Source organism: Zalophus californianus, chromosome 1 (genome assembly GCF_009762305.2).
Source record: "Zalophus californianus isolate mZalCal1 chromosome 1, mZalCal1.pri.v2, whole genome shotgun sequence".
In the NCBI taxonomy this organism is placed as follows: Eukaryota; Metazoa; Chordata; class Mammalia; order Carnivora; family Otariidae; genus Zalophus; species Zalophus californianus.
The window spans coordinates 142834448-142860408 of record NC_045595.1 but is presented as its reverse complement, the minus strand read 5'-3'; the positions used below and the strand labels follow the sequence as shown (position 1 = coordinate 142860408).

General features: G+C 38.9%; 1 protein-coding gene across 2 annotated transcripts in view; it reads left to right on the top strand.

Moving 5' to 3' along the window:
* ATP13A5 (ATPase 13A5) overlaps positions 1 to 25961 on the top strand; it is a 115175-nt gene that overhangs the window by 84584 nt on the left and 4630 nt on the right. For both annotated transcript variants that reach the window (XM_027585599.2, XM_027585598.2), the window contains 3 exons: positions 572 to 644; positions 8866 to 9040; positions 12064 to 12266. In XM_027585599.2, the coding sequence (XP_027441400.1) occupies positions 572 to 644; positions 8866 to 9040; positions 12064 to 12266 (451 nt within the window). The remainder of the gene's footprint in view (positions 1 to 571; positions 645 to 8865; positions 9041 to 12063; positions 12267 to 25961) is intronic.

Sequence of the window (25961 nt, the reverse complement as noted above, 5' to 3'; positions counted from 1 at the left end):
GATTTCAAAATTTTATGCTTGGCATTCCAAGTGGGTATCTTATTTTGAGAATTCAGCTGTCCAGGCTGAGACTGTAGCTGCCAGATTACTGTGGCCAATAAAGAGGGTGTTTCCCAACTGACTGACTCTCATTGCTAATATGGAATTAAGTTAAACACTGGGAAAATTGTGATCTGGTTTCATTCTCTCCAATGAGATGCTAAAAATCATAGGTAAATTACTTTCTTTTTAAAGAGGAAAGAAAAATAACTGTTGCTTCCTGATTACTTTCAGAAAGAGTTTTGGCAATGATAACAATGCTACAATGACAGAAACAATTCTTCTACTTACTTTTCAAGGTTTATTTATTTATTTTTAGAGAGAGAGAGACAGAAAGAGAGCGTGGGGAGGGAGAAGCAGAGGGCGAGGGAGAGAGAGAATCTCAAGTGGACTCTGCACTGAGTGCAGAGCCCGAGGTGGGGCTTGATCCCATGACCCTGAGATCATGACCTGAGCCGAAACCAAGAGTTGGATGCTCAACTGACTGAGCCACTCAGGCGTCCCCTTATATTTACCTTTATTTCCTTTTCAGCAACTACAGCTCTTTGGGAATTACCAGTATCTCATGCAAGATGTAGCCATTACCTTGATGGTCTGCTTAACAAGTAGGTGTTTTAGCAAAGTAAACAGAATTATTTGTATTTATCCATGCACTCTAGAAATACTCACACAAATCAAAGCTTCTGTGAAAGATGCACCTTTATTACTAAAACCACATTACCTGTAAGTTTTTTGAAAGAGGTGTTGGAGTAAGTTGAGGCTTGAAGTCCTCAGATTTGGCACTAAAATATCCTGATAGCAAATAGGTCTTAGCCTCATAAAATGATCAGTGTATTCTGAGTTCTTCATAGGTGTGTGTCTTGTACATAGAAAAATGTATAGGAAATCTAGAAAGGGAAATCTTTAAAACCCAAAGGTCACTTTCTATTATGTAGCTATTCTTCACATTGACATGAAACCAGATTTTTTCCTAGGTATTTGACATGTGAGAACAAATGCTAGTATTTAATTCCAGGAATTCTCTCAAAAGCAAGGTGTGGCTCACAGCAGCTATTGTTCATTTCCTTCCTTTGAGATGACACTGATAAAGTATTTCCTATCAAAGAACTCAGGGCTTCATACTAACTCTTAATAAGTGAGAAAGATGACTGCCTCAACAGAGAGCAAAGAAAAAGAATGACATAGTCATTTCTTTTTCCTTGTTCAACAATGGAAGTGTTATGAAAACTAACAGATAAAGCATCAGGCAATGCAGGATATTAATAACCTTGAGAATTTCATGTAACATCTTAAAACATGAAACTGATATTGAAGTCGTTTATTATATCAACCCAATGACAGAAGTTACCAGCATCAGAGATGTAAGTAACATCAGTTTCGATTCTTTGGGCTGAAATGTATATTTGTAGTCCATTAACATATTTTTCTGTGTGTTATTAATAGTCACATGACTAGAACATTTTGAATCAAAGATCTTGCTTTTGCAGTGTTGGATATTTTTAAGCAATTTGTATGATTTACTTGTGAACATGGTTGATGATGCTAAAAAAAGAAAAAAAAAAAAACACCAGGAAGTTTCAGGAGCTAAGTTAGCAGGCAGTAGCATGAAGGTGAAGGCCATGGCCATTTTCTCCCACTCGCTATCTCTGCAAACTTTGGCAAACTATTTATGAAATAATTTCCTGTTATGAAATGTCCTCATAGGGTTGAGAGGATCAGATAAAACAATGCATGTGAAGTGTATAGCAGTGTGTCACACATTGTAAGCACTCATCACAAGATGAATGCTATCACCTTGCACCTATTCTCTTTTGCTTCTTTTGAAATGACTGGCTAACTCACTGAGCCTTTGAACAGAATTAGACTGCGTACAAGTAGATAGTTTGATTAGAAATCCAAAAATATGGGTAGTGTGTTTGGGATAATTTTTTTAAAGATTTTATTATTTATTTATTTATTTATTTATTTATTTATTTGAGAGAGAGAGAGAGAGAGAGACAGAGAGAGAGACAGAGAGAGAGAGAGAGAGAAAGACAGAAAGAGATGGCGGGGGAGGAACAGAGGTAGAGGAAAAGGGAGAATCTCAAGCAGACTCCACACTGAGTACAGAGCCTGATGGGGGGCTCAGTCTCACAAGGCTGAGATGAAATCAAGAGTTGGATGCTTAACTGACTGAGCCACCCATGTGCCTCAGTGTTTTTTTAACCTCTGCCTTCAAACACTATTGTTTTTCCATCACTGCAAACTCAGTCATGCCACAGGCAGATCATTTCCTGGTTAGTATCAGGTATTAAAATGATCTCATCTTTAGACATTTAAACTAACATTTCATGTTTTCATCCAGTTCAGACTTTTTCTTCCTCTAGATCAAGCCTGACTTTGGAGCAAGCAGTGGGAGAGAAGGCCATGGTCTCTACTTTCCTTGTGTTGCCTACTCTCCACTCTTGCTTCAGGGAATCTGGGAGCAAGAAGAGCAAATGACTTTTTACTTATGTGGGGGTATTGTAGTTCTGTCCTGTCAAGTGCTCTCTAGCACGGCAGGCATCTAAAATTCATGTTCACAAGAAAATCATACAAAATGCTTAAAAATATCCAATATTGCAAAAGCAATATCATTGATTGAAATTGGCATGGGACTCACTGGTGAGTTTTTGGGCTCTTCAGAGATTCCTGTGAATTATTCTGGACTAAACTACTCCCTGACACGGGTGGTGCTCTCACCCTCTCACTCCTCAGGATTCCTCTCAGCAACTGCCTTCTAGTGAAGCCTTTCTCAACTGCTCGGCCCTCTAGTCCCAGCAGACTGCCCACTGGGCAGATTCTTTCCAAAACAACTCTAGCCTGGCTAATTTCCATAGTTTCTACCTGACCTACCAGATAGTAGATGTAGCCTGCTGTCACTGCTGCCCCCTGTCTTTTCCCTCTGATATTGCAACCAGAATGAGCAAGCCAATCCTCACCTCCCAAAATACTTCAGGTATCTCCTGGAGTGGTTCTTATGACCTCCCCTCAGTTTGGATTGGAGTGATACTGGGAAGAAAACCACAGTTCTCGCTGCTCTTAATAATTCCCTTTAAAGACTCTCTTAATAATTTCTATAATTTTATGTATTCTGCATATAGGTAATTTCTTGGGGTTGGGGCATGCTTATAGTTGAAGGACCAATATGGATCCTTCTGAGTGGGTACAATAGAGATATGGCAGTCATCTCTCTTTTAGTTCAGTTGGCATTTGCCATTCATGGTCCTCAAGTATAAGGCTCAGCAAGAAAAGGCCCAGACAAAGGAAAAGCCTTTCCTACTATATGTTAGGCACATAGGTGTCTGGGGCCTAAATAGGCTGATCACTGAAGTTTACAGTTTAGTGCAGGATTCACATGCATGAATGAAGGAAATGCAAGTCAAAAGTAGTGAGTGCCAGAAAACAATAGGTACTTTGGGAGTTCAGAGAAAACAGAGATTATAAAATCTTGTGGGAACAAGATGTATATATATAGATATATATAGATAAGCAAGTACATAAATTAATTAAATACATGATGGTGTTGTCTTTGTCCCATACTAATTCAGGCTTGAGGTCAAAAGCCGTAATCTGGGAACCTGGAAAGGCAGGCACTTTGGTGAGAGTGAGAGAGAAAACAACAGGTGCTTTGGGAAGTTCAGAGAAAGGAGAGATTATTTCTGAAAATCTGTGGCTGGGGAAGAGATAGCAATGGAGAAAAGAGAGAAATACTAAGGATTGCTTCGTGGAAGAAGTAACATTTGCATCAAAATAGAAAAGATGGACGGATTTCAAAAATCTTTTCCTAAGAGAAGGGTACTTGAAGTAGAATAAAGCAGCATGAGCAAGAGAGAGTTGGGGCATGAGTTTTTCAATTCGACCACACTGTAGGGTATGTGAAAAGAAACAGCAGAAGATAAAATTTGAAAAGGTGAGTCGGATCAGATTACAGAACTTGACTTCCATGCTGAGAACTGTGAACATTCATCTGTGGATGTTAGTAGTCATTGACAATTGGACGATCAATGTAAAACCACTCTCACCAAGGTGCCTGCCTTTCCAAGTTCTCAGATTAGGGCTTTTGACCACAAGTCTGAATTAGTATGGGACAAAGACAACACCATCATGTATTTAATTAATTTATGTACTTGCTTATCTGTATATACCCTGTCTTGTTCCCAAAAGATTTTAAGGCAACACAAAGGCAGTTAATAAGACAAGATATAATATGTTAAAGGGAAATCAAAGAGAAAAGTAAAGTGAAGTCAGGGAAGTCAATTAAGAAAATGGATGTCTTAAAGCCCAATTTGACCCTAAAAGGTACAGAGGCCATTTTAAAAGGAATTTGTTCTAGCTGCATCTCTACTCTTTTTAACAAAACCCACTCAAATTAGATCAAGAAAAAAAGAAGTAGGGGGATTTTTAAGAATATAATTCTCAAAAGAAAAAATTTGAGAATAGAAACTCAAAAGCACCCTGGGCCAGAGCAAGGCTAGAGCACTAAAGAGTGGCAAACAAAGGCCACCTTTTTTATTTCCAAGAGGCCATCTTATCTCCTTCTTCTTCTTTCTATTCTTACTGTTTTCGTGTGACTTCTACTCATTCACCTTGCAAATGACCCTAAATGGTGACTTTACTATTGAACCTCCATAACCTTTCTGTTGGTCTTTGCACAGCTAATTAGCTTAGCCTCTCAGTGTCTCCTTTGCAAATATTGTGGAGAGAAAATTCATTGACCTAACGGGTAAAATAATGTCCACTTCTAAGTCAGTTATTTCTGTAAATAAAGATGAGGTCATGTAATTTAGCTCTATTTAGGCCAACCACTTCAGCATATGGAAGGAGGCAGTGTCCAGAGAAGAAGGCTGTAGGAGGAAACCCATCCATTATATAAATGCCTCTCTTACATAAATTCCATCAGTGCTTCAAAGACTCCTCACCTTTTCTGGGTCTTGGTTCCTTTGGAGAATCTCATGGAAGATACAGATCTTTTCACCTTAAAAATCTCATGAGACACATTCAAAATTTTGCATGTAGTTTAGGTGTGTTCGGGAGCCTCTGGAAATTTGACGTACAAGACTTGAAATGTCCTTTATATAAAGCAAGCCAACTATTTAGGAAAAGCATGCCTACATTATATCCAAATTATGCTGAACAATTAAAAAGTATACTTTGAAAATAAAAATTTGCAACTGCTAAGTCCTCCTACATAGCAGGCCCTGTACCAGGTTCAGTGAGGGACAGATAGTAGGATGAGACAGGGTTTCTTCCCTCAGGGAGCTCACAGTCTGCTGAGTGCATGTGTAAATGACTGGATTTAATGCAAGACATCCTCACTACATAGCAGCAAAATGAGTAACGGGCTGTGGAAACTCAGAGGAGGGAATGCTTAATTCTGAATGAAATATAACACTTCACAAGCTTACATTCCTCTGCATGTAGTATGATAGCATATATCATCCCCATTTTAAGGAAACCTGGACAATTCAGAAAAGCTCTGGCTGCCGAGAAATAACAAGCTTGCATTTTAGGGCTCCTCATTTTATCTTTTTTAATTTATGAAATCTACACTACTGCAATGTGCTGTAGAACAGAGAACAGGGGGCTTTACAATTAGACAGACTTAAGTTTATATTACCACCCTGTTGTTCACAAACGGTGGGTCTTTAAACAAGGAACCCTACTTCTCTGAACCTCAGTTTCTTCACCTGTAAAATAGATATGAAATACCTATTTTGCATTGCTTTTTAAAAAATATTTATTTTTTTTTATTTTGAGAGAGAATGAGCAGGGGATAGGGTCGGGTGGGGGGGGGGTAGAATCCCAAACAGGCTCTATGCCCATCATGGAGCCCGAGGAAGGTCTCAATCTCACAACTCTGAGATCATGACCTGAGTGGAAATCAAGAGTTGGATGCTTAGCCAACTGAGCCACACAGGTGCCCCTTGCATTGCTTTTTAAAGAAATAATGTTTGTAAGGCACTTTGCAGAGGCTCTGGAACATAATAGGGGGCCCTAAAATGCTAGTCATTTTTTTATAGCCAGATATTCAGATTTTCTGTCAGAAAGCATTAGAATTTCTAATATGGAAAGAGTTAAAATATTCATTATGTAAGGACTCTGCATCAATTAGCTATTGCCACTATAATACTGTATATCAAACCTCTCCCCCAGATTCTGTGGCTTACAATATCTACTCTTGCTCTGTAGATAAACTGTCATTCAGCTGATCTAGGTCAGCTGAAACTGATTGGCTTTAGGATGTAGATCAGTTGGTCTTGGTCCAGGCTATAGGTTTCATTCAGGTCTGCTCCACATTTTTCACTCTGGAGCCAGGCTGGAATGACAGACTTGGGCATGCTGTCATTGTGATCACAGAGAGTGAACCTGGCTATGCAAGCAGACCTGAAACCTCAGCTAACATTGCTTTGGCCTGAGAAAACTTACACAATGAAACCAAAATTAAAGGGTGATAAAGTGCACTCTACCACAATGAGGCCAATAATTCAACCAAGTATAGTCTCTGGGTAAAAGAAAAGTCAGAAACTCAGTGAGCAGCTGAGAAAGAGAGGACTGGAGAGGTAGAGCCAAATGCTCAGAGATACAATTTCACCTCTTTCCATCACCCACCGCCTCTTCATGTGCTCTGTAGCCATCTTCTTCCTTGAGTATAAGAACATGAAAAGAACTCCAAGCTCGGCAGCCTCTGCCTTCTGTGGCCAGAGCACAGTCTCTTTGCATTGACAAGAGGTCACACTGTGTGCCCCTTCCTTGCATGCCATGCAATGACTTCTCACACTAACTACCCAGAGTGAGGCCAAACTTCACAAGTTAAGGGCACAGCCTCCTTAAGACTGTCCTTACTTCGGAACTCAGCAGTAAGTTTGGGGGTCTCATTCGTACTTCTGACCAGCTGGCTGCAAACTTGGGGATTCTCATTCTCCCCTCAGGTTCAGTAATTCACATCAACAACTCACAGAATTCAGTAAAGTGCTATACATATGATTACAGTTTTATTAGAGTAAAGGGATACAAATCAGAGCCAGCCAAAGGGAGAGACACACGGCGTGGAGACTGGTGAAAGGATCCCATGGTGGGAGGATCTCAACTCTTCCATTGTCCTCTTCCTGGGGAGTCAGTTTGCCTTACTTTCCTGGCACATCCATGGTGACAACATGCAGAGTATTGCCAAACAGTACTCACCTGAACTTAGGTGCCTTGTCTAGAGTTTTTATTGGGTTTTCTTTACGTAGACATGATTGGTTGAATCATTGGCCACGAAGTTGATCTCAATCTCCAGGTTTTTTGTGGCATGGCCAGCTCCATCCTGAGTCATCACTTTATCACCAACTTCCTTTGGGCCCACCATCTGTCATCTTATTTGCATAAACCATCAGGGCTACCATGAATAAAAAGACACTTCTGTCAACTCAAGAAATCCCAACAATTTAGAGAATACATCCCAGGAACTGGGAATAAAGGTCAGCCAAATTCTTTATTACATAACCCATCTGTGTTTTTCCATCAGAGTTCAAGCTTTTCAGGGCAGATGAGATGTCCTCCTCATCTCTGCATACCCCATGGCCTATAGCCTAGCATCCTCCTAGGGAAACATTGATTAAATTGGTAAAGGCAAAGCCTTAGATAGTTATAGAGCTTTAGAGTAAATGAGTTGGAAGAGCCTTTGGAGACCACTTAGACATTCTTACCCATTCACTTTATACATGAGAAAATGCAGTACCAGAGAGTTCACGTGATTACCCAAGAACCTACTGAGCAAACTGAAGACCTACGTTAGAGTGTTATCATCCCAAACTGGACACCTGCTCCTACTGCCTTGCCCCTACATGCATGAACACAAACCTAAGCATATGCACCCTACTTTCTTCCTTACTTTCAAAGAAACCAGTGATCAGCTATAAAAAAGGAAAAGGCAATAGATATAAAGACAAGAACTGAAACCTGACTATAATGTAAACCTTTGAATGTATTGTATCTGATTCCTGACCTTTCCATGCTTCTTTCCTGCGCTGCCCTAAGAAGTAAAGTACATTCCATTTTCATCAGCTTGTTAGAATATATGGCTTCTAAGAAGAATGCAGTCATCCTTTTTTGTAGTTGTTCTGTTTAATCTCCGCCCATTGCCAATCCTTTAAGTTAAAAAAGAAAAAAACAACTCTAGGATCAAAATTATAATACATTTTACCACTCTCATCTGGGAGCGAGATTATTTTATGTGCTATTTTTCCTGACCAGGTGTAATGTGTTCTAACAGTTCTCCTTTTATCACTTATTCAGGATGGAACAGAACACACCTCTAGCATCTATCCTGGTACACTGAAGTACTCAGAGAATGTTGGCTGAATGAATTATAAAATGAATGCTTTTTTAAAAAAATCCCCAACATATGAAGATTAGTGTAGCCTAATGTCTCTTACTCTCTTCTTCTTAACTCTCCACCTTTCCACCACCGCTGAGAGATCATAGTACTGCTTATCCATGTAGAAGGCCACCTTTCTATTTTATACACCATTCCTGGTCAGTGTGGTTGTGAAGAAAATATTTGCACCATAAAATATGGTAAATGTGTAATTAACAGAATTTTTAAACCTATTACTTTTCGTTTCTGAAGGTGAAACAAAAGCATGGCAGAGGCAAAGGCTGGTAACATTGGATATGCACCTAGGCAATGTGCTTACCTAGATGTAAACCCTCATTCATGTTTGCTGCATCTGAACCCTAATGCAAGTCTCGAGATAATAGACATCTCAATCTTTTACTGTCAATAATGAAATTGTAAGAGGGGAAAATGCATTTGTTTTTCAGTGAGTTCAACTCATGCCTACCCAAACCTGGCTCCTTACCGACCAGCAGGACAGCTCCTCTCTCCACCTTTGCTGCTCTCAGTCTTTTTGAACACCTGTTTCACCTGCATTGTGCAAATCTGTGCATTTCTCTATGTGAAGCAGCAGCCCTGGTATTGTGAGGTCTACAGATACAGGTAAAGTTCAGTTTTTTAGTTTTCCTTTCTGAAGGTGATACAGTGAGTACCCAATGTCATTGTACAACTTGATTTGCACACATACCCTAAATTTTTAATTAACAAAATTTGTGTCTCCACACTGCAAAATACCAATGACAGGATAGAACACAGAGCACAGTTAATGGGTGGAGTCCTGGGGTGAGCCACATGCAGTGGGTGGGAAAAATCTTCACATTGGTTGTTAATGTGTAGATCCAACTGTTGGTTGACTGAATGAATGTATTAATTCCTTGGTGGTTTGGAGACCATATAGACCATATAGACCAAAGGTCAGCAAACATTTCTTGTGGAGGGCCAGATAGTAACTATTTTAGGCTCTGTGGACCTGACAATCTCTGTTGCAACTACTCAGTGCTACTGTTGAAGTGAAAAGGAGCCATAGACGATACGTACAAAAGTAGGTGTGACCATGTTCCAATAAACTTTATTTACAAAAAGAGGTGTTGAGTTGGATTTGGTCTCTGGACTGTAGTCAGCTGACCCCTGATTTACAAGAGAGATTTGCTTAAATTAGTTTGAGTTTTTCAAATGAATATTAAAATTAAAATGTTTTTAATTTTTTAAGATGATGGTATCATTTTTTTTCTGATTGAATTGAACACTAGACTCAGGGCAAGTCTCTTTACCTCCCTGGGTTTTAACTTCTTCAACTATAAATTAAGGGTAAAATGTTGTGAACTATGCCACAGATATTAAAACTTTATTTTTTCTGACAAATCTTGCCTGACCTCCAAAAGGAAAGGCAGAAAAGGAGCAGCTCTTTTTGAAGTAAGGCTTGTATAAATTCCTTTACACATGCTCCACTGTGATCCTGAAGACACCAGAGCCCCAGGAATCAGTGAAAGATTAAAAACTATCAAATGATGTCTAAGATTGTCATTTAGATCCTAAATTCAGCAATTCAAATATTACTTGGGGTGAGAATTCATAACCAAATTTTTCTCAAAATCAGATTTTTATCCTAATTGGAGTACATATACTCAGAGAAGTAAAATTCTGATTGAATCTGGAGGACAAGAAGGTATAACCCAAAGGGTGATGGATAGTAGGAAGGGTGCCTCTATCACTAACAGCTATGCCTTAACTTTCTTATTTGCAATGTAAGTATAACAGATTAGATACACTTTTATGTTAAACTCTATAATTCAGGCCTTTGGTCTATCTGTCCCCTTTATGCAAAAACACTTTGTGACTACTGATGATTTGTTTCATTAATGTACTCAGAAAATAGTAACTGAACATCTGCCATATGCAAAGCACATCTCAGGACCCTAGGGAACCAAGGATTAAAAGACTTAAGCCTATTTGTTGGGAACAAATTTCATCTATAATCAGTTATAAGAGTAAAAGTTTCAAGCTGAACAAGAAAGCTAATAGAAACTAATTTGTGAGTTTGATTATGAAAACAATGAACCTTGCAAATAGATCAATCTGGACTGGGAAAACCCATCTCTTAAATATTTTTCTGAGCAAATATTCTGTGGCATTTCTGTGCTAGGTGCTAAGGATTTATAAATTTGAGTGAAACAATAACAAAATAAAACCAAAAGAGAAATTTCATATTCAAGGAACTCTCATCCCAGAGGCAGAAAATAAAAATATGCAAATGAATAATTGCAAAACAATGAGCTAAATGCAACACCAGAAGCAAAAACAGAGGACAGTAGTTACCCTTGCCAGTGAACTAAAGACAAAGACTTTCAGATAAAGGAATGGAGAAGGAATAGAGTGCCTGACCCAGATGTGTGCAAACAGTGATATTTGGGGAACAGAAAATATTCCTGTATGTTTGGAATATAAGGAGCATGGGAAGACTGACAAAAGATAAGGGAAGGAAGGCAGATAGAGACCAGAGTACAAAGGGCTTCTGAGCTTGTCTGAGAAGTTGGAAATTAATTTATTAGCAAAATAGAGCCATAGACACTCAGAAGCAGGAGAGGGTCATGTTTGGAACCTCAGGAAAGAATGGATTAGAGTGGGCAGATTCAAACTCAGGGCCTAAGTTAGGGCTTACCTTAGTTCACAGAAGAGAAAACAACACACACACACACACACACACACACACACACACACACACACACACAAATGCCTGCAGGCACACATATGTGTAACACACCCCACCATGCACGCAGACAGACAGACACACACACACACACACACACACACACACACACATGGGTACCCATGGTTCATTCATTCTGAACTGAAAGGAATTCCATAGAAAATTATCATCCAAGCCCTTTCAAGACAGATCACTTGTTCTAAATGGAATGCTAGACAAAGAATTTTTTTTCTATTTTTTTAAAATTTTATTATGTTATGTTAATCACCATACATTACATCATTAATTTTTGATGTAGTGTTCCATGATTCATTGTTTGCGTATAACACCCAGTGCTCCAAGCAGAACGTGCCCTCTTTAATACCCATCACCAGGCTAACCCATCCCCCCACCCCCCTCCCCTCTAGAACCCTCAGTTTGTTTTTCAGAGTCCATCGTCTCTCATGGTTCATCTCCCCCTCTGATTATCCCCTCTTCATTTTTCCCTTCCTACTATCTTCTTCTTTTTTTTTTTTAACATATAATGTATTATTTGTTTCAGAGGTACAGGTCTGTGATTCATCAGTCTTACACAATTCACAGCGCTCACCATAGCACATACCCTCCCCGATGTCTATCACCCAGCCACCCCATCCCTCCCACCCCCCACCACTCCAGCAACCCTCAGTTTGTCTCCTGAGATTAAGAATTCCTCATATCAGTGAGATCATATGATACATAGACAAAGAATAATTTTGACTTGTTTTAAATTTTATTTCTGCTTTGTCATTGCAAGAAGTGAACAAATTATGTCTTGGTAGTTACTGGCTGGAACAATTTGAAAGCTGATATCCCATGGTAGTTATAAATTTTTTTTTCTTTCACCACCTAGATAAAAATAGAATAAAAAATCCCATAAATTCTGGTGATTCTCTTGTAGTAAGTGCTTTCTCGACAACCAAAGTAATTACTCAATGAATGTGAGTTTGGAGAGAAATGGGACTGGAAATGCAACTCTGATTCCTGGTTCAACTTTAAGTTTTGAGAGTACCACACTGTGGCCCATTACCACCATCAACTGCATCATGGTGGCATTTATCTTTTCTAAGGGAAAGCCATTTCGAAAACCCATCTACACAAACTGTGAGTATATGAAATTTAATTTTTCTTTTCACATTTTCTTTCCATTTCCCCACCCTTCCAGAGGTGCAGGTCAGTGGTGAAGGGATGGCTGAACTCCAAAATTGAGTACTGACATTTCTATTGGTTGTATAATGCTGTTTTGACTTGATCTCATTCTTCTAAGTTCCCTGTCCAGTTGTCCACCTTTTTCGTTATTTTGTTTAGTTTTCTCTATTTTCTTAGCTTTATCTTGTAATTAAAAATATAATTGTTTCAATTATTTTTTTAAAAAATTGAGTGTTGAAGAACAATTTTCATAGGTTGTAGAAGCCTGGGCAGAAACCTCCTCATTGGCAGACATGCATTATTAAATGGTCACATGAGTCCCGTCCCATTGTGAGTCATCAAGAATGATTTTAAGCACATACATATATACCAAGGTACTTTGTAAGACCTTCTCTTTTTTTAAACTTATTTATTTGAGAGAGAGTCCACAAGTGGGAGGGAGCACACGAGTGTGAGAGAGGATGGGGGAGAGGGAGAGAGAGAGAAACAGACTCCCCACTGAGCAGGGAGCCCCATATGGGGCTCGATCCCAGGACCCCGGGAACATGACCTGAGCCCAAGGCAGACGCTTAACTGACTGAGCCACCCAGGCGCCCATGTAAAAGACCTTCTAATCAATTCAGTTACAGCTTGACCTCTTTAGTAGCTTTACAATATTGGGCAAGTTACTTTAACCACTCTGTGCATTTCTTTAGTCACCAGTGAGGATTAACATATTTTCATATGATTAGCCATCTCTTCTCTGAATTTCTTATTTACATTTTTTATCCATTCTTTTTTAAATCTTATGTTAATATTGGCATATAGTTTGAGGTAGAGATCAAACTACTTTATCCAACTAGTCACTAGTTTTCCCAGCAGATTTTATTACTTAATATTTCTTTTGATCATTTATTTCTTAACTGAATATAATGCCACCATTAGCATACCTACATATTCATGTATATTTATAGCTTTATTATATACATAATTTATATTATGTGATTTTTTTTATATTATATTTAAATATTTTATTTTTATTTATTTATTTTAGGGAGAGAGTGTGGAGAGGGGAGGAGGAGCAGAGGGGGAGGGAGAGGGAAGGTGAAAGAATTTCAAGCAGACTCCCTGCTGAGTGCAGAGCTCCTGTAGGGACTGGATCCCACAACCCTGAGATCACGAACTGAGCTGAAACCAAGAGTTGGTACTTAGCCAACTGAGCCACCCAGGCACACCTATATTATATTTACATATGTTATATACAAACAAATCAATTTTTATATAATTAACTAGTTCCTAGACTATCTTTTCTGTCTCATTAATATACCAGTCTCTTCTTGAGCTACAACTATACTCTAAAAATTACAATTTCATTCATTGAGCTATAGTTTTATAATAAGTTTTAATAAGTAAGATTGGTATATCTTCATTACTCTTCATTTTTCAAAAATTTCTTACTTTTTTTGCTTGTTCATCCTTCCAGATAAACTCTAGAACAAATTTTAAGGCTTTTAAAAAAAAAATCCCTTTCCAAATTCTGATACATTGGGAAAAAATTATTTGTTTACACAATTTAGTCCTCACATTTTAAAAACATGCCATCCTTCCCTATTTGTTCATGCTTTTTTTTTTACATCTTTTAGTAGATATTTATCACTTTCTCCATTATAGATCCTGAACATTTAAGAAACTTAGTTTTTTTAAATATTTTTGTTTATATTGTGAGTGACTTTTTCCCATTATATAGTTTTTTAATTAACATAATGTATTATTTGTTTCAGGGGTACAGATCTGTGATTCATCAGTCTTACACAATTCACAGCGCTCACCATAGCACATACCCTCCCCAGTGTCCATCACCCAGCCACCCCATCCCTCCCACCCCCCTCCAATCCAGCAACCCTCAGTTTAGATTAAGACTCAGATTAAGAGTCTCTTATGGTTTGTCTCCCCCTCTGGTTTCATCTTGTTTCATTTTTCCCTCCCTTCCCCTATGATCCTCTGTCTTATTTCTCAAATTCCTCATATCAGTGAGATCATATGATAATTGTCTTTCTCTGATTGACTTACTTTGCTTAGGATAATACCTTCTAGTTCCATCCACATCATTGCAAATGGCAAGATTTCATTTTTTGATGGCTGCATAATATTCCTTTGTATATATATATACCACATCTTCTTTATCCATTCATCTGCTGCTGGACATCTAGGCACATGAACAGACATTTCTGCAAAGAAGACATCCAAATGACCAACAGACACATAAAAAAGTACTCAACATCACTCGGCATCAGGGAAATACAAATCAAAACCTCAATGAGACACCACCTCACACCAGTCAGAATGGCTAAAATTAACAAGTCAGGAAATGACAGATGTTGGTGAGGATGTGGAGAAAGGAGAACCTTCCTACACTCTTGGTGGGAATGCAAGCTAGGGTAGCCACTCTGGATAACAGTATGGAGTTCCTCAAAAAGTTGAGAATAGCTACCCTATGACCCAGCAATTTCACTACTGGGTATTTACCCTAAAGATACAAATATATTTTTTTAACTGGTTATCACTAATACCTGTAAAAGTTATAGTATTGTTTACATTTATTTTCTATCCAGAACTCTGTCTGGACTTTGCTATTACTCCTTGATTCTTGAGTGTTCTAGAAAGATAATTAATGTCATCTGCAGGTAATAATGTTCCTTCTTCTTTTCCAATGACAAAATTGCTTATTTATATTTTCTGTCTTAGTGTACAGTCCAGAATTTCCAGGATAATATTAAATAATAGCAGTGGTAGCAGAGAGTTCTACTCCTTAATAAAAATACTTCTAATAGTTTTCACCCCTGAATATGATTTTGAATATTGGTTCAAGGTAGACTACCTCATGTGAAGAAAATACCTTTTTATTTCCATGAAATCAAGAGTACGTTTTAAATCAAGAATGGGAGGTGTATTTCATCAAATGCCTTCCCATCACCTACTGAGATGATTATGCCTTTTTTTTCTTTTGACCTGTTGCTAGAATCTGCTATGTTAATAAGCTTACTATTAAATTATCTTCATATTCTTGAGAAAACCCTACTTATTTGTGGTGGATTATACTCTCACTAAATTGAATTTTATAATTTTTTAATGTGTGCATCTTTTGTTGGGTTGGTCTCATGTTTTTTGTGTAGTGTTTTGTTAGGTTTGAGTATTAGACTTGAAAACTCTTTGACTTTTTTTTTCCCAGGAAAAATATTTTATAAATAGAAATAGCCTATTCCTTGGCAGTTTGCCAGAACTGATCTGGCTCTAAACCTTTCCTTTGAAAGATTTTTTTTAAAGGATTTATTTAAGTTATCTTCTTTGTAAACTTTTTTAAAAATAACAATTTTTTTCCCAGATAATTCTATTTCATTGAGATTATCGAGGCTTAGCATCAGATTTTGAGTGGTATTTTCTTATAATTTTAATGCCTTCTCTAACTTTTAATATTTCCTCATCCTATAGGTCTTATTTTTCATTTATTCTTAGCAGAAATGTATTTTTATTGGTTTTCTTTAAAATTTTAATAATTCTGCTTTCTATTTTCTAAATTGTTAATTTTTGTTTTTCTCATTCTTTTCCCCCTTCTTACTTTCTCTGGAAAAAAATATAATGTTTTAATTGACTTTATAATGTATGTATTTTCTTTTACTCTTGTGAAACTAGAAAAACATTCAAGATCAATAATTATGGCTTGGGTTGCATTCTTTACATTTTCATGTGTCTTTAATTATGACTGAATTTCCTCTTTGACCCACTAGTTTCAGAATAGCGATTTTTCATTTTCAAGTGGGAAGGGATTTTGTTTTCATTCTCCTACTACTCTTCTTATCAATAGCTTACAAATTAAATGGACTTGATTTCCTTTTTGACCAACAGATATTTAGAATTTTGTTTTAAATTTGTATGTTGGAAGGGATTTTTCATTTAAATTTGGTTAATAATTCCTACTTTTATTGTTATGATCAGAGAATCTAGCCTGTAAAATTTCTGCTTTGGAGAATTTATGACAGGTATGCCATCCCATGGCACAACCTGTAATCTCTAATTTTCTAAATAAGTTGTAGATATTAGAAAAGTAAGCCTCATTCGTCTTCTTAAATTAGAAATATACATTTACACCATTAAACTAGTTTTAGTAATTATTTACATTCTGTTTTCACCCCCCCTTTTTTTGTATAGCTGTTCTGTCAAATGTTTTGAGAGCATGCTAATATCTTCCTTTAATTTTATATTTCCTATAAACTTCATCCTGAATTTCTTATGCTAGTTCTTAATTTTGATTCAATGTTTGGTAATGTCCTTGGCTCTTGTCACAACAAATCAAGATTTCACTTTATGTTTTAAGGTTAATCACTTAAAGACCTTTTTTTTAAATTGTGAATATATTTTATAAGGAGGATATGATACATTGCATTGGCTAGTACTTTAATTTGAACAGTAGCTACAAAGTCGTTTTGCATAAACTGAATTAAGCAAGAACTGGATTAGTTACATCATAGTGACTTAGAGCTTGTAGGTGAACTCAAGTCCTATGTCAAATATAACTGATAATTTTAAATAAAAAAGTTTTATAAACATAGTTTAACAATATGATCTCATAATAAATCATATACTCTCAAAAGTCTTGGAACCACTATTAAAATATCAAGCGATTTTATGTTAATATAACAGACAAGTCTCTACCTTTCTTAATAGCCTTGGACAGGAGATCAACTTTATGATGATGAGATATAGAAAAAATACAAATTTAAGTTTTATGGAAACAGGTATGAATATTTGCAATCCCATCCCCTTCCTTGTCTGAAAACAACCTGTAGTGGTTTGCTCAGGACTTGTCTTTCCAAATTACCTGTGCAAAGTCTCCCATGCTTTCAAGTTTCCTCATCAATAGCAATTGATCAGGGGAGGCAACATTCATCCAGTTCGTCATTACATTTTCCAATCAAAGCTAAATTAAATGAGGGCCTTAAGAGTTTGCTTCCACAATGGTCATTTGTGCACCCACCTCACCTACTTTTCAAATCATCAATCTAAGGACAGTGTGATGTGCATAGCACTCAGCTCGGTTGCTGTGACGACTGGGCCTTCATCAGCATGGTCATTTGGGGGCATCCTCTTCTTCCCAGCAGCTGGGTCCCTGGGACATGGAGACAACGAAATAAATGAAAACTCCACACAGCCACCTCCTGGGCTCTTCTTATCACCAAGCTGCTCAGATCACTTTATTTTGGGAAATAAGCAATCCTGCGGCGCCTGCTTTTCTTCTCTCTGCCTCACGCCCCTTCCAAGCAAGCCTGAGTATTCTTCTGGGAGGTGTTGCATCTCCCGTTGTGTATCTAAAGTGAAGCTTGGAAGAGTATGAGGACGCGTGTTGGTGCACAAGGGTAAAAACAGAACTCTGATGTCTTCAAAAAAATAGGGCCAGTGATAGAGGGGCAGTTACCTCTGACTTCTGGTTGGTAGAGATCTATAAAGAGTTGGGCGCTGGCAGACCATAAACACTGGAATAAATGAGATAGAGAGAAAATAAGAGAAAGAGAAAACCTAGTTTGTTTGTTTGTTTATAAACTTTAAGCCTTGTAAGAATCCTTTATATCATGGCAACACAGATTAAATGCTATTGTTTTGGCCTGAAGGTGCTAATCTCATCAAAAGCATTTATAAGGCTCCATCTACAAAGTGCCTAAGAGCTCTGAGGACACAGGCGTGGGTGGAGTTGGAGGAATAAGAACAGTGGTGTTGGCCCATTGCATTCTGGGAAGGTTAGATCCCCGAAAGCAAAGCCATTTGGGCCGGTTGGAGAAAAAGAACCCAGCAGATGTAGAGGAGAGTTTCTCATTCTTTCTGTGCTTTCCTAGAAAAGCACATACAAAGTCACTTTTAAGTAGATACATAAAGGAAGATCCTGCAAAGCAGAGTGGTACATAGCCATATGAAATAAAGCTTTGTAAGAGATGCTTGGGAAGTCTTTAAAAAACAAGTGGTATCTCAATTGAGCTTTTTTTTTAATTTTTAAAAAAGATTTTATTTATTTGTCAGAGAGAGAGAGAGAGAGAACGCACAAGCAGGCTCCCTGCAAGGAGCCCGATGTGGGACTCAATCCCAGGGCCCTGGGATTATGGCCTGAGCTGAAGGCAGATGCTTAATCTATTAAGCAACCCAAGCATCCCTCTATACTACTTTTAAAAAATTTTTTTATTGTTATGTTAATCACCATACGTTACATCATTAGTTTTTGGTGTAGTGTTCCATGATTCATTGTTTGTGCATAACACCCAGTGCTCCATGCAGAATGTGCCCTCTTTAATACCCATCACCAGGCTAACCCATCCCCCCAACCCCCTCCCCTCTAGAACCCTCAGTTTGTTTTTCAGAGTCCATCGTCTCTCATGGTTCATCTCCCCTCCGACTTACTCCCCTTCATTCTTCCCCTCCTACTATCTTCTTCTTCCTTTTTTTTCTTAACATATCTTGCATTATTTGTTTCAGAAGTACAGATCTGTGATTCAACAGTCTTGCACAATTCACAGTGCTCACCATAGCACATACCCTCCCCAGTGTCTATCACCCAGCCACACCCTCCCTCCCACCGCCCACCACTCCAGCAACCCTCAGTTTGTTTCCTGAGATTAAGACTTCCTTATATCAGTGAGGTCATATGATACATGTCTTTCTCTCATTGACTTATTTCACTCAGCATAACACCCTCCAGTTCCATCCACGTCGTTGCAAACGGCAACATCTCATTCCTTTTGATGGCTGCACAATATTCCATTGTGTATATATACCACTTCTTCTTTATCCATTCATCTGTCGATGGACATCTTGGCTCTTTCCACAGTTTGGCTATTGTGGACATTGCTGCTATAAACATCGGGGTGCATGTACCCCTTCGGATCCCTACATTTGTATCTTTGTGGTAAATACCCAGTAGTGCAATTGCTGGATCTTATGGTAGCTCTATTTTCAACTGTTTGAGGAACCTCCATACTGTCTTCCAGAGTGGCTGCACCAGCTTGCATTCCCACCAACAGTGTAGGAGGGTTCCCCTTTCTCCGCATCCCCGCCAACACCTGTCGTTTCCTGTCTTGTTAATTTTAGCCATTCTGACTGGTGTGGGGTGGTATCGCATTGAGGTTTTGATTTGGATTTCCCTGATGCCGAGCGATGTTGAGCACTCTTTCATGTGTCTGTTGGCCATTTGAATGTCTTCTTTGGAAAAATATCTGTTCATGTCTTATGCCCATTTCTTGATTGGATTATTTGTTCTTTGGGTGTTGAGTTTGATAAGTTCTTTATAGATTTTAGATACTAGCCCTTTATCTGATATGTCATTTGCAAATATTTTCTCCCATTCTGTCGGTTGTCTTTTGGTTTGGTGGACTGTTTCTTTCGCTGTTCAAAAGCTTTTTATCTTGATGAAATCCCAAGAGTTCATTTTTGCCCTTGCTTCCCTTGCCTTGGGTGATGTTTCTAGGAAGAAGTTGCTGTGGCTGAGGTCGAAGAGGTTGCTACCTGTGTTCTCCTTTAGGATTTTGATGGACTCCTGTCTCACATTGAGGGCTTTCAACCATTTGGAGTCTACTTTTGTGTGTGGTGTAAAGAAATGGTCCAGTTTCATTCTTCTGCATGTGGCTGTCCAATTTTCCCAAAACCATTCGTTGCAGAGACTGTCTTTTTTTCCATTGGACATTCTTTCCTGCTTTGTCAAAGATGAGTTGACCATAGAGTTGAGGGTCCATTTCTGGGCTCTCTATTCTGTTCCATTGATCTATGTGTCTGTTTTTGTCCCAGTACCATACTGTCTTGATGATCACAGCTTTGTAATAGAGTTTGAAGTCCGGAATTGTGATGCTGCCAGCTTTGCTTTTCTTTTTCAATATTCCTCTGCTATTTGGGATCTCTTCTGGTTCCATACAAATTTTAGGATTATTTGTTCCATTTCTTTGAAAAAAGTGGATGGTATTTTGATGGGGATTGCATTGAATGTGTAGATTGCTCTAGGTAGCATTGACATCTTCACAATGTTGGTTCTTCCAATCCGTGAGCGTGGAACATTTTTCCATTTCTTTGTGTCTTCTTCAATTTCTTTAATGAGTATTTTATAGTTTTCTGAGTACAGATCCTTTGCCTCTTTGGTTAGATTTATTCCTAGGTATCTTATGGTTTTGGGTGTAATTGTAATTGGGATTGACTCCTTGATTTGTCTCTCTTCTGACTTGTTGTTGGTGTATAGGAATGCCACTGATTTCTGTGCATTGATTTTATATCCTGCCACTTTACTGAATTCCTGTATGAGTTCTAGCAGTTTTGGGGTGGAGTCTTTTGGGTTTTCCACATATAGTATCATATCATCTGCAAAGAGTGAGAGTTTGACTTCCTCTTTGCCGATTTGGATGCCTTTGATTTCTTTTTGTTGTCTGATTGCTGTGGCTAGGACTTCTAATACTATGTTGAATAGCAGTGGTGATAGTGGACATCCCTGCCGCATTCCTGACCTTAGGGTTTCGAAAAGCTGAGAGCTTGATATTCGCTGTAGGTTTTTCATAGATGGCTTTTATGATATTGAGGTATCAATAGTCTATCCCTATACTATGAAGAGTTTTGTTCAAGAAAGGATGCAATACTTTGTGAAATGCTTTTTCTGCATCTATTGAGAGGATCATATGATTCTTGTTCTTTCTTTTGTTGATGTATTGTATCACGTTGATTGATATGCGGATGTTGAACCAGCCTTGCAGCCCAGAGATAAATCCCACTTGGTCATGGTGAATAATCCTTTTAACGTACTGTTGGATCCTATTGGCTAGTATTATGGTGAGAATTTTTGCACCCAAGTTCATCAAGGATATTGGTCTGTAATTCTCCTTTTTGATGGGGTCTTTGTCTGGTTTTGGGATCAAGGTAATGGTGGCCTCATAAAATGAGTTTGGAAGTTTTCCTTCCATTTCTATTTTTTGGAACAGTTTCAGGAGAATAGGTATTAATTCTTCTTTAAATGTCTGGTAGAATTCCCCTGGGAAGCCATCTGGCCCTGGGTTTTTGTTTGTTGGGAGATTTTTGATGACTGCTTCAATTTCCTTAGTGGTTATAGGTCTGTTCAGGTTTTCTGTTTCTTCCTGGTTCAATTTTGGTAGCTGATACCTCTCTAGGAATGCACCCATTTCTTCCAGGTTATCTAATTTGCTGGCATAGAGTTGCTCATAATATGTTCTTATAATTGTTTGTATTTCTTTGGTGTTGGTTGTGATCTCTCCTCTTTCATTCATGATTTTGTGGATTTGGGTCATTTCTCTTTTCTTTTTGATAAGTCTGGCCAGGGGTTTATCAATCTTGTTAATTCTTTCAAAGAACCAGCTCCTAGTTTTGTTGATCTGTTCTACTGTTCTTTTGGATTCTATTTCATTGATTTCTGCTCTCATCTTTATTATTTCTCTTCTCCTGCTGGGTTTAGGCTTTATTTGCTGTTCTTTCTCCAGCTCCTTTAGGTGTAGGGTTAGGTTGTGTATTTGAGACCTTTCTTGTTTCTTGAGAAAGGCTTGTATTGCTATATACTTTCCTCTCAGGACTGCTTTTGCTGTATCCCAAAGATTTTGAACAGTTGTGTTTTCATTTTCATTGGTTTCCATGAATTTTTTAAATTCTTCTTTAATTTCCTGGTTGACCCATTCATTCTTTAGTAGGATGCTCTTTAGCCTCCATGTCTCTGAGTTCTTTCTGACTTTCCTCTTGTAATTGAGTTCTAGTTTCAAAGCATTGTGGTCTGAAAATATGCAGGGAATGATCCCAATCTTTTGGTACCGGTTGAGACCTGATTTGTGACCTAGGATGTGATCTATTCTGGAGAATGTTCCATGGGCACTAGAGAAGAATGTGTATTCCGTTGCTTTGGGATGAAATGTTCTGAATATGTCTATGAAGTCCATTTGGTCCAGTGTTTCATTTAAAGTCTTTATTTCCTTGTTGATCTTTTGCTTAGATGATCTGTCCATTTCAGTCGGGGGGGGGGTTAAAGTCCCCCACTATTATGGTATTGTTGTCAATGTGTTTCTTTGCTTTTGTTATTAATTGCCTTATATAATTGGCTGCTCCCAGGTTTGGGGCATAGATATTTACAGTTGTTAGATCTTCTTGTTGGATAGACCCTTTAAGTAGGATATAGTGTCCTTCTTCATCTCTTATTACAATCTTTGTTTTAAAATCTAACTTGTCTGATATAAGGACTGCCACCCCAGCTTTCTTTTGGTGTCCATTAGCATGGTAAATGATTTTCCACCCCCTCACTTTCAATCTGGGGGTGTCTTTCGGTCTAAAATGAGTCTCTTGCAGACAGCATATCGATGGGTCTTGTTTTTTAACTCAATCTGATAGCCTGTGTCTTTTGATTGGGACATTTAGTCCATTTACATTCAGGGTAACCATTGAAAGATATGAATTTAGTGCCATTGTATTGCCTGTAAGGTGACTGTTACTGTATATTGTCTGTGTTCCTTTCTGATCTATGCAGCTTTTAGGCTCTCTCTTTGCTTAGAGGACCCCTTTCAATATTTCTTGGAGGGCTGGTTTCGTGTTTGCAAATTCCTTTAGTTTTTGTTTGTCCTGGAAGCTTTTTCTCTCTCCTTCAATTTTCAATGACAGCCTAGCTGGATATAGTATTCTTGGCTGCATATTTTTCTCGTTTAGTGCTCTGAAGATATCATGCCAGTCCTTTCCGGCCTGCCAGGTCTCTGTGGATAGGTCTGTTGCCAATCTAATGTTTCTACCATTGTAGGTTACCTATCTCTTCTCCCGAGCTGCTTTCAGGATTGTCTCTTTGTCTCTGAGACTCGTAAGTTTTACTATTAGATGTCAGGGTGTTGACCTATTTTTTTTGATTTTGAGAGGGGTTCTCTGTGCCTCTTGGATTTTGATGCCTGTTTCCTTCCTCACATTAGGGAAGTTCTCTGCTATAATTTGCAGCAATATACCTTCTGCCCCTCTCTCTCTTTCTTCTTCTGGGATCCCAATTGTTCCAATGTTGTTTCGTCTTATCGTATCACTTATCTCTCAAATATTGCCCTCCTTATCCTGTGGTTGTTTATCTCTCTTTTTCTCAGCCTCTTTATTTTCCATCATTTGGTCTTCTATATCGCTGATTCTCTCTTCTGCCTCATTTATCCTAGCAGTTAGTGCCCCCATTTTTGATTGCACCTCATTAATAGCCTTTTTGATTTCGACTTGGTTAGATTTTTGTTCTTTTATTTCTCCAGAAAGGGTGTCTCTAATAACTTCCACGCTTTTTTCTAGCCCAGCTAGTATCTTTAAAGTCATGATTCTGAACTCTAGGTCTGACATCGTACTAATGTCCGTATTGAGTAGGTCCCTGGCAGACGGTGCTATCTCTTGTTCTTTTTGCTGAGGTGATTTTTTTCATCTTGTCATTTTGTCCAGAGGAGAATAGATGAATGAGAGAACAAAATGCTAACAGGTTAACAACGTCCCCAGCAAACATACGCTATACAAATCAGAAAAGACCTGAAACCAGGGGAAAAGAAAGGGAAAGAAAGAAAAAAGAAAGAGGAAAAAAAAAGAAAAAGAAAAAGATAAAAACAAACAAAAACAGAACAAAACAAAAACAAGAATATGATCAAATATGATCACGCTAGTGCATAGATCAGTGCCACTCACTAGATTTTGGGTGTATTTTGGTCTGTTAGAAGAAAGTGACTCCTAAATTTTTAAAGGAAGATAGACTTATATATGTACAAAATAAGGGTTGATACAATGAAGGGATGGAAGATGACTGTAAAGATGAAAATTATAAAAGATTTTATAAAAGGAATTGATAAGATAAGAAGTTGTTTGAAAAAAGAAAGAAGAAGATTTAAAAAAAAAGAAAAGAAAAAAAAGGAGAGAATGTGATCAGGCAGAAGACTAGAACAAAGCCATACACTAGTGATTTAGGGTATATTTTGTTCTGTTAGAAGAAACTGTATCTCAAAATTTTAAAGAGAGAACAACTTATATATATATATATATATATGCCAAAAATAAGGGTAACTACTATGAAGCGATAAAATATGACTCAAAATGAAAAATAAAAAATGTTTTTTTTAAAAAAGGGATTGATAAGATGTTGGTTGAAAAAGGGAAAAAGAAAAATTCAAAAAAAAAAAGTTAAAAAAGTTAACTTCGAAAAACTAATGAATCATGGTAAAGAAGCCATGAATTCTATGTGCCGTATTCCCCTAGTGCTGGAGTTCTCCCATTCTCCTTGATCGGTAAATTTGGTCTTGGCTTGCTCGCTGTTCGGGCTGATCTTCTGGGGGAGGGGCCTGTTGCCGTAGTTCCCCAATGTCTTTGCTGGAGGCGGAATTGCCCCGCCCTTGTCAGTCCGGGCTAAGCAAGCTGCTCGGGTTTGCTCTCAGGAGCTTTTGTTCCCTGAAAACTCTCAGTACAGCTTTGGAGGACCAGAGTGAAAATGGTGGCCTCCCAATCTCCACCCGGAGGAGCTGAGAACTTGGGGCCCCCCTCCCCAGTGCGCCCCCAGAGAAAAGCAGTCACTCCTGTCTCCCTGGTCTCTGGCTGTGCACTCCGTGCTCACCCGGCCTGTGACTGAGTGTTTCTATCTCTGGCATCTGACCCCGTGTGGAGTCTCCAAACCCAGCAGATCCCTGCGGTGCGTTCCCGCGCCACTCCTCCCAGGGTAGGAAGGGGAGTCTCCCCGGCTCTGCCGCTTGTTGGGTCCCTGCTGGAGGAGCAGTGGCCCGACTGGGCTGCGGATCACAGTTTATGGCAACCCCAAGTTGAGAGCCCGCGCCTGGGCTCCCTCTCTGCAGCTGGCTTCCCCGCTCCGATACCTGGGAGCTCTGCCGCACTCAGGCACCCCCGGTCTTTCTGTGACCCCGAGGGTCCTGAGACCACACTGTCCCGCGAGGGTTCCACCTCCCGCTTAGCCACTGGAGTGATGTCCCTCAGCGGGGCCGACTTCTATAAGTTCCGATTTTGTGCTCTGAGGCTCTATCACTTCCCAGAAGCGGCCTACGGAGGCCCCCTCCCCCGCCGTCTATCCTCCCGAATATCGCCTTGGATTCAGTTCTCCGCACGTCCTACCTTCCAGGAAGTGGTCGCTTCTCTGTTCAGAGAGTTGTTGCTATTCTTTTCTTCGATCTCCTGTTGAGTTCGTAGGTGTTCAGAATGGTTTGATCCCTATTCAGCTGAATTCCTGAGACCAGAAGAAATCCAGGTCTCCTCCTCCTCCGCCATCTTGCTCCGCCTCCTCCTCAATTGAGCTTTTTAAGAAAAATTGGAACTTGCCAAGACAGGAAAAATATCACCTACACAGGGTATGTTGTCAACAAAGACTTCTATGGAGGTGGCAGGTGTGTGATTTAACTTCCCTAAGACACACAAGGAAGAGTGATCAGGGAGCAGATCAGAAAGACAGATTGAAATCACATTGTGGAAGGCCTTGAATGTCAGTCGAAGACCCCTGGCCCTTATTCTCTAGGCAACAACAAAGAATGAAGTGGTGCCAAGAGGACCGACTCTCTGTTCATGCACGACTCACTAGCTAGGCAGTGATAAAGCGTCAGGGCCTCTCTGGTGAGCATTTATGTAAGCTGGTCCCTGCAGAGTGTCCTGGCCCCCTTGGACTTCTCAGCA